Here is an 18205-nt window from a genome sequence, read left to right as displayed (position 1 = left end):
GTGGGGGATGTAGGATGTAGGTCCATATAAAATTGGCTAAATATGACTAATTTAAATGAGCAATAACAATATAATACCTAATATTATATTACAAATATAATTTCTACTTATTACAGCATTATTAAGTGGTTAGACCTTTTCTAAGTGCTTTATGTAAATAAATTCATCTAATATTCACAAACCCTAAGGTAAAAATTATTTTTCCATTTTACAGATAAGAAACATAGTTATATACCCCAAATACCAAGTATCCTGGTTTCAGAGCGTAGTCTTAACCACTACACTATGCTGTCTCTACTGATCACATAAAGCATGTTTTAATTTTCAGTTTCAATTGCTAAATACAGAAATAAACACTTTATCATGATTTCTATCACTGAACAGTAGAAATCACTATTAAAAGGAAATTATTTAGGTCTTTTAAAATTAACCAATGATAATGCTGCTACGTACATACATGTAGATGAAAAGACCAACTAATAACCTGGAACATTTTTCACACTGAGACTATGTGGAAGTTTGTTTAGAAGTTAGACACATGAACTATAAAGCCAAATTAATTTTTAAACTGCCTTTAACTACAATTTAAATCATTTCTATCCTGAGATTCTTTTTTATGAATAGAGGTCAATTTAGGGCACCTGAAGTTGAAAACAAAAAGATAATGGGGAAACTTTGCTATACTATCAATACACAGAATTTTTTACAAAATTGCCTGTGTTTTGTACTCTCCTCCAAGACAGTTTGGTACAAAAGAATTAAAGTTACTTGAGGTTCCAGTAGACAATTTTTCAGAAATAAAACTTTAGCTTCTCATATTACCTGATCTGATGAGATTTCTGAATCAAATATAGGAGAATCAAATAAATTCAATCCAGGTGATCTAGAAGTATAACTCATAAGAAAAGAAAATCCAGGGGATTCCTTTTGTGTTTGACCTTCAGGTATTGTATTTCTATTTCTGTTACAGAGAAATAAAAAATCATCAAAATGTTAAAAATCTGTTATTAAATATTGCAGACTGGTAAGTACCATAAGCAATGGCATAGAGGTAAGAATTAGCACAGTAGGGATGGGGGGATGTAATTATTGAAGTGACAAACCTATGAAGAAAAAGATGGTTTTGGGTGGAGAATAACGTTAAGTAAAGTAGATCAATCAATTATGGAATAATAATAATGAATTCCTACTGAGAATATACTGTCAGGCTCTAGTCTAGGTATTTCCATTGGCATTAACTTACTTATCCCTCATAATAACCCTATGAAATAGGTACTATTATTATCACCTCCATTTTACAGAAGAGGATTTTGAAGTATAGAAAGGTTAAATGATTTGCTCAAAAGAACTTAAGTGCCAGAGTTGGGATTTGAATGCAGCAATCCAGGTTCAAAACGTAAGCTCTTATTCTTGATGCTACACCGTTCCCAAGATCTTGAAAGCCAGTCACAAGATTTTAGTCTTGATATGAAGCCAGCCATTACAGATTGTTGTAAAAGGGAGTTACTATAAGATGATTTGAGAAAAGTAATTAGACAAGACATTATAGAACCTAGTGGTTAAAAGCATGGATTCTGGAGGCAGAACTGCCTGGGTTTGAATCTCAATTCTATCACTGACAAGTTGTATCACCTGTGATTCTCTTTCCTCATTTATAAAATAAGAACAATAATGTAACTTACATCTCCTAAAGTTGTGGTGAATATTAAATGAGTAATATTTATAAAATGCTTAGACATAGTGTTATATAAGTGTTTGTTAAATGTAATAGAAGTCTGAAGATACTTCCATAACTACCTCCGTGACCATTAATAAGTCACTTAACTTTACAGATCAGTTTTCTCACCATAAAGAGAGGTTTTGGCATATGATTGCCACATCCTTTTACAGTTCTCAGATTTGATGATGAGTTCCACTTTGAATGTGCTGTGTTTGAGTCAACAGCATGACATTCATATATATACAACTCCTACTGGCAATTTAAAATACAGAGGTAGAAGACAGGTGAGAGATCCCTGATGAAGGAAATCTGACATATGTTTTAGAGGAATCTTAAGGTTAAATAAATGCAGCACTATTGGGGCTGGCCCGGTGGTGCAAGCGGTTAAGTGCGCGCGCTCCGCTGCAGCAGCCCGGGGTTTGCCGGTTATTTATTATAAATAAATAAATGCAGCACTATTTTCTTGGCTGCAAACTACAAATCCGTGGTCACCAAAGTTAAATAATCATGTTAGAGATATTTACGGCTACCAAGGTCACTTAACAGAATGACAAGTCTTGCTTTAGACACTATAACATAAGGAAAAATGACGGCTGAAACATTATTTGATGATGTCCACAATCTACCATATGTGATAGTAGGTTGACATTTTAAATTTTTTCATATTTTTTTAATCCTTTTGAAAATCTTAAATCTATATACTATCACACTGGATAAGCACTCAGGATCTATGCCATCTACAGCTAAATGTTGCAGGAAAAATGGGGAAGAGGGTCTATGAAACAAGAATGGCAGAATTTTTTTTTTCTTCTTCTTCTTCTTCATTTATTTGCTGAGGAAGATTCACCCTGAGTTAACATCCACTGCCAATCTTCCTCTTTTTTTTTTTTTTGTATGTGAGCTACCACTACAGCATGGCCACTTGACAGATGAGTGGTGTATGTCTGCGCCCGGGAACCAAACCCAGGCTGCTGGAGCAGAGTGTGCCTGACTTAACCATAAGGCCACTGGGGCTGGCCCTGGCAGAATGTTAATAATTGTTCAAACAAGGTGATAGGTACATGGAGGTTCATTGTACTAGTTTCTTTCTCCTTTATATATTTGAAATTTTCCACAATAAAAACCTTTTTAAGTTACAGGTTTTAGGCATTTTACTATTCCTATCAATTATTTACATTATATAACTCAGTATGTAGATTCTTTCATTATAATTATTATTTTGTGTGCGTGAGGAAGATTAGCCCTGAGCTAACATCTGTTGCCAATCCTCCTCTTTTTGCTGAGGAAGATTGGCCCCGGGCTAACATCTGTGCCCATCTTCCTCTACTTTATATGTGGGACGCCTGCTCCAGCATGGCTTGACAAGTGGTGTGTGGGTCCGTGGCCAGAATCCGAACCTGCAAACCCTGGGCCATCGCTGAAGCGGAGTGCGCGAACTTAATTGCTACACCACCTGGCTGGCCCCTTTCATTATAATTATTAATTAAACTCCCGAATTTCAAATGAGGGGGGTTTATGGAACACTAACTTCTCCAAAGATTCAGGTGTTTTCACAGCTTCTGGAGTTCTTAAAAATGAAGGAATTTCAGGAGTTAATGGAAAATTCTCAGCCTTTTCCTCTACTGCATCACTATTATTTTCTATTGGCTTTCCAAAATGTTCTGCATATAGAACCTGCAAATTCAAAGTAAGAGAAAACTATAAACATGAATGTTATTGCATTAATAAACTCACAATTGTAAAAATGCTTGAGGTGGAAAACACTGTATTAATCTAAGATGTTATCATTTCATAGATAAAACAGGCAAAATAAGAATAATTGGTGAAAGGGGTACCAAAATATATCTGCTAAAAAAATGGAAAAATAATTAATTTTTCATTATCTAATTTTTCTTTTCTTCCCAGATCCGCCTCTCCTACTCACAGCTGAAAAGGTAAATGGTAACCAGAACACACTCACATTGACGAAAAATGGTTAGAAGTGATTTTTCTTTTACAATTTCCACATCATGCTCTGTGTCAAGAATTGTATATGATACCTCTTGAAAGGGAAAAGTAATTTATTTCTAAGCAATCTTGCTCTCATTGGTTATGTTCTTTGCACTTTTTGCCCTTACAAATTCATTATACTATGTTCTCTGCAAAGATTGAGAAACTGAATACTAATTTTTCTTTATATCATTTTCTAAGCTAGGAATGTGATTTCTCAAATATGTTTGTTATACCAAATCCCATTGCAGAAACAATTTGGGTTCCTCTACCAAAAAAATTAAAATGTGCTTTTTACCTGTATTTATTTACAGCAGAATACTTCTATGTTTTTTCTCTTGTTTTAACCCTTAGTAGTATGGTAAATTCAACAGGCATTGTCTACATCTATCATCATTAAAGCTTTCCACTATTAAAAAATATTTCAGAGATATTTTTGGGCAAATACTGGTCTTGAATTGCCTTGGCAAATCACTTAATCTTACCAAACAAAATTGTTTTCTTCAGTCATGATTTAGTTGTGTTGTCAATATATATAGTCAGTTATTAACGACAACTCTTTTTGTATGTTTTCACGTAAACTTTCTGTGGCTTCACTTTTTTTTTAATGCTTTTAACTTTCTTTTGTTTTTTTGGTGAGGAAGATTAGCCCTGAGCTAACATCCATGCCAGTCCTCCTCCACTTCATATGTGGGATGCTTCCACAGCATGGCTGATGAGCGGAGTAGGTCTGCTCTCGGGATCCAAACTCCGCGAATCTGGGCCATGGAAGAGAAGTGCACGGAACTCCAACTACTTGGCCATGAGGCTGACCCCTGTGGCTTCATTTTTTAAATTAAACTTCTCTAAGGGATACAATCTGTAACACCATAACAACCTGATTACCAAGCTAATAACATCTAGACCTCAGATAAATAATCTTCATTATACTAAATCTGAAATTAAAATGGAAACACAATATTTTAAATTGGAATATTTTGCTTAAAAATTAGAAAGCAAACATTTGACTTACTTGTGAGGTACCTTTTGATTCTCTTAATTGTCTTACTGTCCCTTTATCTCCACACTCAGCATCTGTTTGTTATATGAAAACAATTTTTTTCTTTTTGCAATTTCATTGTAAAGAAAACATATTAGCTGTACCACATGAAATTGCCAATACTTAAATGTTTTTGACCTACAAGAATGGCAATTTAATATAGGTCAATCCAATACATAAAGATAAGAGAATAAAACCTATTTGAAAAGTTTAACAAACAAAATTGTAAAGACAACACCCACGTAACCACCACCCAGGTAAAGAAACAGAACATTATGAGTACTCCAATAGGCCCCATATTCCCCATATCCTCCTTCTGAAAGGTAACCACTATCCTGACTTCTGTGATAATCATTTCCTTGATTTGCTTTATATAGTTTTATCACCTAAGCAATATAGTTTATTTTTCCTGTTTTAAAATGTTATATGATGAAATAATAATATATATGTGCAGTGTGTCTTGCTTTTTTTTGTTTAGTATATGCTTGTGAGATTCATCGGTATTGTTGCATATAGACATAACTTGCTTACTCTTACTGGTGTAAAGTATTCCATTGCACAAACACATATCTATCCATTTTACTACAAATGAGCATCTGGGGTGTTTTTGCTTTGAGGCTATTACAAACAATGATGTTATGAACATTTTTTTACATATATACTTGTATATACATACTTGTATTTCTCTAGATATATACATAGGAGTGAAATTATGAGGTATAGGGTATGTGTATCTTTCATTTTACCAGATGTTAAACTATTTTCCAAGGTTTAGTTTCCAAACTACTTACCAATTTTTGTTGTGGCAACTAGCTAATCTGAGCTACCCTAGGAAATCATTCAATTTCACCAAAGTTATTAGCTCCAATTATAATTTAGGTATAGTCTCAATAGGCAGTCATTTATAAATGACAGTTCCTACCAATAGTTATGAGAGTTCCTATAGTCCTACATTCTCATCAACAGTTAGTATTGTCCGACTTTCTAACCTGGTGGATGTGTAATGATATCTCATTGTGGTTTTATTTTTCATTTTCCTGATTTGCTGAGCACCTTTTCATACGTTTATCTGCTACAAAAGTTTTTCTATTTGAAGTGCCTATTCATTTATTTTGCACATATTTCTAATTGGGTTGTCTTTCTTTTTCTTCTTGGTTTGTAGAAGTTCTTTATACATTTTTGGAAACTAGTCCTTTGACAGTTTTATGTACTGAAAATATACCCTCTCTTGTCTTCCATTCTTTTAATAGTGTCTTTTGATGAATAGAAATTCTTAATTTTAATTTAGCCAAATTTATCAATCTTTCTTTTATGATTGTGTTTTTAAATTCTTATTTAAGAAATCCCTTCCTATCTTGAACAGATGTTTTTCTATTTGATCGTCTGAAAGCTTTATAGTTTTGACTCTTGCATTTAAGTCACAACTATTATTTTTACCACACATTAACTTCTTCAAAAGATAGTCCTGGAGATCGTTGAAAAGAGTCTTTCTTTCTTCTAAGATAATTATATGCCTTCTTGGGTATGAAGCTTTACCATATATGCTCAATGGCAGCTAGGACTATGCCAGATATATGCATTTCCCCCCATATCTGTATTAGGGGTGTACCGTTCCTAGAAATTAGCCATTTCTCCCTTGTTTAACACTCTGTCAGCTTGGCATATACAGAGGACTATAAACAGGTGAAACAGATCACTTGTGCAAATAAGGTATAGTTCTTTCTTCCAGAAGAAAGCAGGAAGAAAATCCATCTGCGTGGAGCAAGCATATTGTGTTGGTTAAATCCTATACCGAGAGTGGGAGAAACAGACTTATAGTATATTATATGACCATTCTGAATATGCATATATTTACAGAATTTTTATACTGCCAGAATGAACATTTTTAGAACTTCAAAATAAAAGTCAGTAATCCACATGCTATAGACAAGAAGAAGTGAAGACTTTTATACAGCCTAATAAGTGGAATAATTGTTATTCATTACTGGGTTAACAATATGTATATATGTGTGTATGATATATTACATATTTTATATATACATACATGTATATATTTACATATACATACATATATATATACAAAGAGACAGAGAATGAGTATTTTCAAGGGTGTGTCAAAGTTCCAACAGCTAGTTGATTCTAGGACAGTAAACTCATACATATATATCCTGTGATCTTTCTATGATTTTATTCAACAAAAATAATCCAAGATAGTAAAAGATTATGTAGAAGAATATAGTAGCACTATTTATAATAGCAAAAAAATCTGAAGATAACAACTATTCAATGTGAGAGAACGGCTAAATAAATTATAGCAAATCCATACAATGGCACATTATAAGGTCATTACAAATAATCTATTTAATGGCATGGAAAAATAACCTCAACAGTGTATCAAGTAAGAAGAAAAGGATCCAAAATGATACACATAGTATGCTTAAAATTGGGGGGAAAAATAAAAGAACAAAACATACTTATGCATGGAAAAAAAGACAAGAATATACACTAGCATGTTTGATGTTGATTATGTCTGGGTGGTGGTATTTGTTTCTTTTATATTTTTCTCCGTTTTCCAAATTTTCTACAATGACATGTATTTGTTTTATATTTAGGGAAAAACGTATTTAAAAACCAGGCATGCATGATCAGTTTACCAGAGATGCAAACAATCCAAACAATTTATTTGGATAGCATAAAAACCTGATATAATTTGTTATTCTCACTTCTTATGAAAATTATAATCAGCAAATACCTGTATCTCCTTTTTCAAACCACCGATTGCAATTTGATTGTTTCTGTGGGGTTACCAATCTAAAATACAATAAATAAAAATTGTATTATTATTTGCTGAGTTAATAAATTATTTCAGAAATTAAAGCATTTTTCTATTTTTAAGTTACCTGAACTGCATACAATTTTGTGAACTTTTAATAGCTGTAACATGTGAACATTTTGAATGGTTATTCACAGCAGAGTCATTAAATACCTGAACAAAAGAAATTAAGCATTAGAATTGGCTACACAAAACAATAAAAATTTTTTGCTTGCCATAGCTACTCAGGGCTCTCCAAGAGCACTGTCATTCTCATCATCATCATCACTATTATCAATATCAACAAAAACTACAGGGCCGGCCCCGTGGCTTAGCGGTTAAGTGTGCGCGCTCCACTACTGGCGGCCCGGGTTCGGATCCTGGGCGCGCACCGAGGCACCGCTTCTCCAGCCATGCTGAGGCCGTGTCCCACATACAGCAACTAGAAGGACGTGCAACTATGACATATAACTATCTACTGGGGCTTTGCGGGGCGGGGGAAAGGAGGAGGATTGGCAATAGATGTTAGCTCAGGGCCGGTCTTCCTCAGCAAAAAGAGGAGGATTAGCATGGATGTTAGCTCAGGGCTGATCTTCCTCACAAAAAACAACAACAACAACAACAACAACTACAAACATTAACTGAAGCCACTACATACGAAATATTAAGTCAAATACTGGGAAACAAAAAGGTCTAAGACTCTCAAGCAATCTGGTGTTTTTTGAGAAGTATAATAACTATGCTTGGTAGTACTTCTACATTTAAGTTAAACCCTTTAAAATTTTATCCCATATTCATGACTAATCAAATGAATCTTACCATTTTCTCAACTGATTACCTGATTTCTGTGTCTATCCTGTATAACCTCTCAAATTGCACATAGGAAAGCAAAACAGTAGGTTAAAAGATTAAGCTTTCTTTTTTATATATGACACTTTTTTTATGTATGAAAGAGCTAATATTTCATTTTTAACTTTAATTACATTTTTTAAACATCCAATATCTAAATCACTGCTTTACTAATGTTTGCATTGTCTGTTTCAAGTTTTTATTCTTCCTGAGTCACTCATTTTGAAGAGTTCCTGATTTTTCCTATTTGACCCAAAATGAAAATATCTTTATTTTAATAGGAAAGTTTATCCCATTTATTTTTGTTATAACAGCCATTGGTCTTAATTCTGTCATCTTATTGTGCTTTTAGATCATAAGGAAAAGGCCTTGTCCCTTAAAGAACACTTGTCCCTTAAAGAACAAGTGTTGTTACTGTTTGGATATATGTTTTAAACAATATACATGTTTGTATATGCCTCCTGGTACAAGTATTTGTACAAGTATTTCACGTATTTGTTTAGAGTAGATGTCAAGAAGTGAAATTGCTGAGTATGTGCATTTTATTTTTAATAAATACTGTGAACCAGTCCTCCAAAGTAGTTGTACCAAATAACACTCCCACTATCGTTGACCTCACTAGATATTATCAAATGTTTTAATGTCTACAAATTCGATAAGTGAAACCAGGTATCTCATTGGTTTAATTTGCATTTCCTGTACTCCCGAGGTCAGGCATCTTGTTATGTTTAGTGACCCTCTGTCTTTCCTTTTCTGCAAACTGCCTTAGCTTTTGCCTATTTTTATTGCTTTTTTTACCAATATGTAAGAATTATTATGTATTTCTTAATAGATTATACATTCTGGATACCAATCCTCTGCCCATTCTGTCATTGTCCTTTAACTTTGTTAGTGTCTTTTGTCATACAGAAGTTTTTTATTTTGATGTAGTTCATAGATCAATTTGTCTTTTCTTGCACCACATTGTTATAATTACTGCATTTTGATAATGTTTAAAAATTTTGAGGGATGATGAAAATGTTCTAGAATTAGTGGTGATGGTTACACTACCTAAAAACCACTGAATTGTACACTTTAAAATGGTGAATTTTATGATATGTGAATTATATCTCAATAACAAAAGTAAAAAAATAAACATTTTGATATCTGATGGTATGAATCTCCCTAATATTCTTTTTAAACATCTTTTATTTTAAATATTTATTTAAAATCTCTTATCAATCTGTTAATGTAGTGAATCATATTGATGGATTTTTCTAATACTAAACCATCATTGCCTTCCTTGGGAAAACCAAGATTAGTCATAATACATTATTCTTTTAATGTTACAGTGCCAAATATGGTTTGCAAATAACTTATTTAGGATTTTTACATCTACGCTCATTCTTGAGACTAATATATAGTTTTCCTTTTCTTTCACTCTTCTTGTCCTTGCTATCTACTGGTTTTCTATACTCTAGAATTGTTTGCATAAAAAGATTATTTAATCCAATGGTTCTCAACTGCGGCAATTTTGCCTCTTAGGGGACATTTCACAGTGTCTGGGGATATTTTTGATTGTCATAACTTGGGGGTGAGGTGCTATTGGCCTCTAGTGGGTCACAAGATGACCCCACAACAAAGAATTATCTGGTCCAAAATGTCAATAGTGTCAGGGTTGAGGAATTCTGATCTAATCCTTAAACGTTTGGTAGAATTCACTTGAAAAACCGAGTCTGGTATGTTCTGCAGGGTGTGTCTGGCAGAGGAAGAAAGGAGGGAAGTTAGGGAGCAAAGAGGGAAATAGACATTTGCTTACATTTCGGTTTCTTCTAGGTTATTGATCTATTCGTGTTTTTCTTTTTCAGTCTATGTAGCAACTTATATTGTCCTAGAAAACTGTGCATCTCACCTAAATTTTTCAAATGTATTGGTATAAAGTCTTACATAGTACTCTATTAGGACTTTGAAAAGATTTCTTCCATATGAGTAGTGCTATGAACTTTTTCCTCTTTTTATTCTTTTCTTTTGGGGTGAGGAGGCTTTTCTTTTTTCTTTATACTTGCTGAAATTTTGTTGATATTTAGAAGTTATTAACTTTTGGCTATATTGATTAACCCAACTTTTTATTTCATTATTTTCTGCTTTTCTCTTTATTAATTCCTTTCTTTGCACTTATTACTTTGTTCTTTTCATATTTTGAGTTGAGCTTTTCATACCTGGAGTTGAACTTTTCATACTTAAAGTTAATTTTAATCTTTCTTATTAGGAAATATTGTTAGAACATATATAATATTCTAATAGAACATATATAGATATATATTCTATCTATATCTATAATATATAATATATAGTTAGATATATAGATATAATATATATAGAGAGAACAGATATAATTAGAAAATTATATTTGTTTTCAAATATAAATTTCTTTCTGAGGGCCAATTTGGCTATATTCCACAGGTTTTGGTTTATAGTATTCTTTTAAACAGTTTTTAAATTATATTTTGATTTCTTCCATAACCCAAAAGTAATTTGAAAGTATGTGAATTTCATTTTCCTCAGCCAAATAGTTTTTTGAGGAGAGGGCTTTTTGTTTAACTTCTATTTTTTTACATTGTGGTAAGTGAAGATAGCAACTTTTTAGAATTGGTTGAGATATTTTTAGTCTAGTAAATGACAAATTTGGGGGAATACTGAAAATAAAAATTTATCTGAATTCTGTGTATGTTGGGCACAAAGTTTGCTAATTGTGTTATTCAGATTCTCTACATCCTTACTTATTTTTCATCTACTTGATTTGTTCCTTTGGCAGAAACTGCCAGTTTTCTATCCTATCCAAAATCTACTTTTCCTCTGTGCTCTGATTTTAAAAATAAAAAAAACACCTATATTTCTCAACCTCTCCACAGATAGAGGTAGCCATGTGACTAAGTTCTGGCCAACGAAACATTACCAGAAATTGTTTAAGGAGCTTCTAGGAAAGATCCTTAAAAATGAGGCTGACTCAGCCAGCCTTTCTCCCTTTCTTCTTTCCTGCATGGAAGGCAGATATGATGGCAAAGTTGCAATGGTTAGCTTCCCATGAGGTGACCTTGAGGTGAAAGCTTAGCATTAAGATAGCGAGAAAAGAAAGCATAGACGGCATGTGAGAAAGAAGAACATTTTGGAGATGGTGCTGTCAGCCCTGATAAATGAATCTGAGTCCCATACTTTAGAATTTCATGGCAAGTGAAAGAAAAATAAATGTTTCTCTTGTTTAACATGCTATTATTTCATTGTTTTGGTTTTGTATTGTTTCACATGTAACCAAACTCAACCCCTAAAGTGAGGGTCAGCACTTTTTTTGAGAGAGCTATCCTGTTTTAATTGTGGATTCAACTGTTTCATTGGAATTCTATCAATTTTTGCTTTTATGTATTTTGAAACCGTATAATTTGGTGCATCGTGGTTCCTATAATTTCCTAGTGAATTATTCTTTTGAAAAATATAAAATATATTTATCCTTATTAATGTTTTTTATATTAAACTCTATTTTATATGGTATTGTTATATCTACTTTGTTTTTGTTTGTATTTGCCTACGTATTTTCTATCCTTTTATTTTCAGCCTTCATTTGTCAAGTTGTTTCAGCTGTTCTAAGTCTATGGCTATATCTCGTTTATATATCCCATAGAAGCATCTCTGTCACATTTTTATGCTTACTGATTTGTTCAAAACTATTTCTGGTATCTTATTTGATTTCTATTTATAATGCTTTCTTGATGTTTTATTTCCCCTCCATTCCTGCCTTTTGTTGGACTGATTAAGTTTTCTTTATTTTTTTCTTCTACCATTTTAAAACTTACACATTCCATTTCTCTTCTGTTGGTTACCCTTAACTGCTTAACATACATGCATAAATTTACATTTTTCCAACAATATATAGAGTTTATCAGTATTCGTATCTTCTCCCTACCTCCATCCCCAAACAAAAAAAGAACTTGAGTAAACTTTTGTTTCCTTCATTCATCTTGCCACCTTCATCCCATATTGATACCACCTGGAATTTTAGTACCAGATTTTTAAATTTTGATAATTAATACATATTTAGAATTAATGTTTCATTAATTATTTTGGTCTCCACTACCCCTATATCTGCATTAATTGTGAATTAATGGAAAGCAATTAAATTTTTCATTGAGAATTTTCCTCTGGACTACTTTCAGGAAGAATGGGGGAAGACAGACATGTGCCACACCAGAAGCTAGCTTTCTGGGTGGTATGCTCGTTGTTCTTCATGAGCATCAAGAACCACTCAGAGTTGCATCTCTCTCTCTAACCCAAGCTCCTAGCCTCACTGTTTCCACCTGAAGACAGTCATCCAATTGCCGATGCCTGGCCAAAGGCAGAGTAGATATGAGATGAACAGGTGTTAACCAAACTAACTCCCACTGAAGTAACCCAACCAATTACCCTATTCATTGTCCCTGCAATGAGTATTCTCCTCTGCAAGTCCTGGACCACAATTTCCCTCTTCAATCCAATCTTGTTTTCCTCCTTTAGAATGTCTCACAGTTTTTGGTCTACTGGGTACAGGGTTTGGTATTTTAAAATATCTTTTCTATTATTTTTAGGAGTCAGAAAGCTGCAGTATATGCTCAGGCTGCCATATTGAAACTTTTAAGTTTTTTAGATCCTGAGGTTGTACTAATGGCTGATTTAATATATTTCTCTCTCTCTCTCTCTCTCTCTCACACACACACACACCAATGTCCTAAATGCAGTACATTCACTTCTTCATTTAAAGAAAGCAAGTATTTAATTTATACTATTAAAAAAGAAATACCTACCTGTGTATCATTTTCTTTTTGTCTGAAGTCAATATTGGCAAGCTTTGACTGCTTCACAGAACTTTCTTCATTTTCATCTAGGTTATTAAATTATATAACTTCAAATCAATTCCAGAGATAGAATCAAATGTCATGCCCAACATTTAACTTAACCTTGTAATTTAAAAAACCAAGTCACATGAATATTTAATTTAAATTAAAATACAGAATTATGAGATTATTCCATAACTCTTAATTCCTTACTATGTAATAGCTATTACAATAACTATGATGTAAAATGAAAACCAGCTGACAAAACCACATCTTTATAATGGAGAACCAAAGAAGGCAGAGTGGTGATATTAATGACTGGGGGAAAAAGCCAGCCAATGTAGTTACTCTAATACAATGTAGTTACTCTAATACAATGTAGTTAATCTAATCTGCAGATCCATTGAATGAAACATCATTAAGATATCTCAGTGACTAAGTCACAGTCATTAACACAAGTCTGCTACCCACTTTAGTCATACTGATAATAAAACTTCTCATATGAAAAATATATTATTCATCCTTCTCTGACAACTGTGTAACCAGATCACAACACTTTTTTTAATATCATGTAATTTCTCTATTAAAAGAAAGAACTTAAATATAGAAGGCATATCTTGTTTGCTCTCAGAAAGAATCAAAGTAGTACTTTCCTGAGTCTATAGGTCTCCAGTGTAGTTTGTTCTTGCTTACACCAAGTGATAATTAAAATTGCTTCTTTCTATTTCTTTTTCTACAGGTTTGCAGAGAAAGCCAAGTTTTTGAATAATAAGTAGATACTGTACCTATAACTTTTGGTTCTGAAGAATGCATTTTTATTGGTCTGACTAATTTCTGAGATTCATATGGAAGAAATAATTGACTGTTTTGAGGGGTTTTATTCAATACATGCACATGTTGTTCATCTTTTTCAAAAATTCTAAAGAGAAGAGTGAATTACATTAAATATCAGCTAAGTAAAAAACGTATTTTAAAGCTAGAAGAGATATTTAGACAACATATAGTTAAAACTCCTCATTTTGCAGATAATGAAACCAAGTTTCAGAGAATTTAACAGATCTGCCCAATATTATTAACTTACTTAACTAGGTTCACAGCTAAAACACACTTTTCCTGATTAAGTTCACTGCTCTTCTCAGTATACCACACTTGCATTTTTAAAACATAATCACTTTAAAAGACTTTCTTTTTTTTTCGTGAGGAAGATCAGCCCTGAGCTAACATCCATGCTAATCCTCCTCTTTTTGCTGAGGAAGACCAGCTCTGAGCCAACATCCACTGCCAATCCTCCTCCCCCTTCTCCCCAAAGCCCCAGTAGATAGTTGCATATCACAGTCGCACATCCCTCCAGCCGCTGCATGCGGGACGAGGCCTCAGCATGGCCGGAGAAGCGGCGCGCCAGTGTGCGCCCGGGATCCGAACACGGGCCGCCAGTAGCAGAGGGAGCGCACTTAACCGCTAAGCCACAGGGCTGGTCCCTAAAAGACTTTCTAAACACGACAAAAACATTTTAAACCAAAACTTTATCTATAAATAGCATACTTTAGATTTCAGAGTACTTCAAACTTTAAAAGATTTCTTCAGAAACAAATCAACTGGCATGAATATAGAAATCATTAAAGTAATATAAATCATAAATGGGTCTTTTAAGTTTTTTACTGGAAGAATAATTTCACTGAATTCTTGCTAAATTAAAGAAATAATTTTAATTATTGATAGTTAATAATTTAAATAATGATATTAGCTGATAATATCAAAACATACACTAAGTAAAAATGACTAAATAGTTATATAAGTTCCTCTCCATATAGAGAATTTTTATAATATTTAAAAGTTGTCAGTAAAGTGAAATTCTGTGCATTTACCTATTTTTCTAATCAATTTCATTACAAAATTAAAGGCATCTTATCATGGATATGAGAAGTGGGAGTATCAAGAAAATAACAGATCCAAGGAAGTGGGATCAGGGGAATTAACTTGGGAGAGGAGTGTGTTGAAAAATCAGGATAAAAGAAATGGAGCCTAAGGAGAGAAACTTAAGAAGAACGAAAAAGGGTATAGGCAGAAAGGGAAAAAGTAGAAAGTTTACCAGAAACAACAACAGTGATACATCTATTTTTCTGTCACACAACAGGCAAATCAACCTTTTTTTTTTTTTTAAAATGTCTCCACCACTGATGTCTATTTCATCACCATTAGGATGAAAGATAAAGAAACATATGATGCCACAGATTCAGTAGCATTTTGGCTCATCTTCAGTCTTTGTGGCAAAGGAAGAACTGGTCAAGTTGGTGACAGGGTGATAAAAAGGTAAATACATTGCTGCTCTCACTATTTTACTCCTATTTTCCTCCTATTGGTGACCCATCATGGAAAATTGGATGAAATGCACACCTGACAGGTTACAGAACAGCAAATGTGCTGCTGCTACCCTATTTCTCTCTATACATTACCCTTGGCCTTACTAAATAACAAGCAGATTTGAATATTAGTCCATAATATTTAAAGGTATAAATTAATAACTTTCTTAAGAAATGAATAGAAAACAGCCTGCACAAAAAAAATGTATATAGATGCTGTGTAAACATTAGTGGCTTGGGATAGAATGTACAATCACATTTTCAGATGCAGAATATCTGTTCACACAAAATCCCATTTTAAAGTTTACCTATACCTTTCTTTCAATTCCTTTCTCTTTTCTATATTTTTATTTTTTTCTTCCAGAGTTTCTGAAAGATTCTTAGTTTCATAAAGTCTTGCAATCTGCTAAAAGACAAATGACAAGGCAAAATAATTACCTGCAAAGCATTGAGGAACATATGTTTTATCTTAACTAATGAATATGATTTTTTTCTGTATAATCACAATATTTATATTTTTGGTAGTATTAGCTATCTTTTAGTGCAAGTTGCTAAAATTAACAATAAATTAACAATTAACAGAGTCAAAATTAACAATAAATCATACTCCTTTAACTTTTCCTTAAAACTCCATTAGCAAACCTAGATTTCAATGAACTTCCATCTTCTTTTTTAAACATGACAGCCAGAGAAGCAAAGTAGACACTGATTTCCTACATAGAGGCACAGTTACCATATATTTTAATGGAAGTGGCATCCACTTTCTTCTCATTACTAAACTGATATTACCGTTATTTGGAACCTCATATCTATGAATGATAAATATACCATATTTAACACAATTTTCAAAAAATTTAGAAAATTAGCTATTACGTTTTTTCCCCAAAATTTGGAAGTGATTTTGATGGGTTCTCAGATCTGTCAATGAAAGCCACATTTCAATAGAGGACACTAAAAATGTATTCAGGCAAATATCATGCACCATCAATCTTAAAGGGTAAACTAGTTCTAGCGTAGCCCTATAAAGATTATTCATTAATTTTCAAGATTAAGTTCTTTAAACCATTTACTGTCTTGTTCTCTTTTATGACAATACTGTTGTAGCTTTTTCAATGTCTTTAAATTCCTATTACTAAGCTACATCTTGTTCTTTCCTCATCTTCTTTCCTTGACCCCCAAAGAAAGTTAAACTATTTTCCAAAACTCAAGAGCTGAGTATACTCAATACCTAAAACACATTTTGGCTCCAAAAGTAATTTGAGGCAAATAAATTATCATAAGCTTCTCTCCATATTTAGGCTGTTTAGAAATAGCTCTTCTAAGACTGTTAACTAACATATCATTAGACTTACACATTAATACACACACTAGAAACATGTAGCAAAATACATACCTGGTTTAAATAATTAGTTTCTATTTCTACTTCATCTACTTCTTTCTTCAATTCAGATGAACTTTTGGAAAAATTGTTGGCATGTTTAAGAATATCTTGTGTTTTATATCTCAAATTAACCCTTTTATGTTAAGGAACTATGTCATACAAGTAATTTTTACATTTATAATATATATACTATATCAGAAATAATATTATGAAACATTATTTATATATGTGTTCCATATAAGCAATAAGTGATAATAATGGTATCTGAAAACATAAATAAGACTAAATATAAACATTTGGCAAACCGGTAAAGATAATTTATTGTTTATCCATGTTATATATTTAGCTTAAAAATAACATTTCATCTAAAATATTTGTTGGGATCATAAGGTGGGTTTCTGCTCTTGTCTTTTTACCCAAGTTCATTGTGTCATTTGGCATGAATAATATACATAATCAATTCAGGTCCAAATTTAACTTCTTTTGTTTCCATTATTTATTGTTTCAAAGTCAACATTAAAAGTCCACCCAATTTCCCTTTTCTTGCTCTGTAAGGTTCACCAGTGCACCCTGCAGAACTCAGCAGAGAGCTAGATCTTCCATCTGGACTTTCTGCTTGAACTGGATTTATACCCAACTTCAAGTAGAGAATTTCTCAGCTGTTAACAGATATCCTGCACGGTTATTAGCTACTACAATTGCCTAAGTTACTCTATAATCCATTTAGGAGAATTTAAAAATGAATAGAATAGTGGTAAAGAACTATTTCTAGTGATATTGGTAGTGATCTTCTAGTGGAAGATCTCCAGAGAAAACCTGTCAGACCTTTCCCATTCTGCTTTACAATATGATTTATATGCGAAAACATAAAATGTCAGATGAACGCTACATTGTTATCAAAAGTATCAATTTAATTTTTTAGACATAGACATTTAAATTCTAATTTTCAATTCTCCCTATCTCCATCATCTCTTCTTGTTTGTCATACAGTCTTTCATCTCATCCCATCCTACACCCAACTCGCTAAACCCCTGCTGTACCTTCTGCATCCACCAACCTCTGCCCCTTCCCATTGAGAAGTTAAAATATAGATGGGCAGCAAATGAACAACTAAGAACAGAATAAGCTAAAACTCAAACATGGAGAGAGCAAGCAGCAAAGGAGCTAAAAGGATGATTTAGGATGAAGCAGAATGAAGCAAGGTAGAATGCAGG

At 32.9% G+C, this 18205-nt stretch overlaps 1 protein-coding gene across 1 annotated transcript in view; it reads right to left on the bottom strand.

Moving 5' to 3' along the window:
- C24H14orf39 (chromosome 24 C14orf39 homolog) overlaps nucleotides 1–18205 on the bottom strand; it is a 50848-nt gene that overhangs the window by 8394 nt on the left and 24249 nt on the right. The window contains exons 8-16 of the mRNA XM_087447767.1: nucleotides 17004–17124; nucleotides 15925–16016; nucleotides 14036–14169; nucleotides 13221–13297; nucleotides 7649–7734; nucleotides 7501–7559; nucleotides 4722–4783; nucleotides 3249–3394; nucleotides 823–961 (exon numbers count right to left, since the gene is read on the bottom strand). Of these exons, the coding sequence (XP_087303893.1) occupies nucleotides 823–961; nucleotides 3249–3394; nucleotides 4722–4783; nucleotides 7501–7559; nucleotides 7649–7734; nucleotides 13221–13297; nucleotides 14036–14169; nucleotides 15925–16016; nucleotides 17004–17124 (916 nt within the window). The remainder of the gene's footprint in view (nucleotides 1–822; nucleotides 962–3248; nucleotides 3395–4721; nucleotides 4784–7500; nucleotides 7560–7648; nucleotides 7735–13220; nucleotides 13298–14035; nucleotides 14170–15924; nucleotides 16017–17003; nucleotides 17125–18205) is intronic.

This window comes from Ceratotherium simum, chromosome 24 (assembly GCF_057802395.1).
Source record: "Ceratotherium simum simum isolate JZ-2026a chromosome 24, ASM5780239v1, whole genome shotgun sequence".
In the NCBI taxonomy this organism is placed as follows: Eukaryota; Metazoa; Chordata; class Mammalia; order Perissodactyla; family Rhinocerotidae; genus Ceratotherium; species Ceratotherium simum.
The sequence above is the reverse complement of the archived record's forward strand: the minus strand, read 5'-3'. Positions and strand labels throughout refer to the sequence as shown.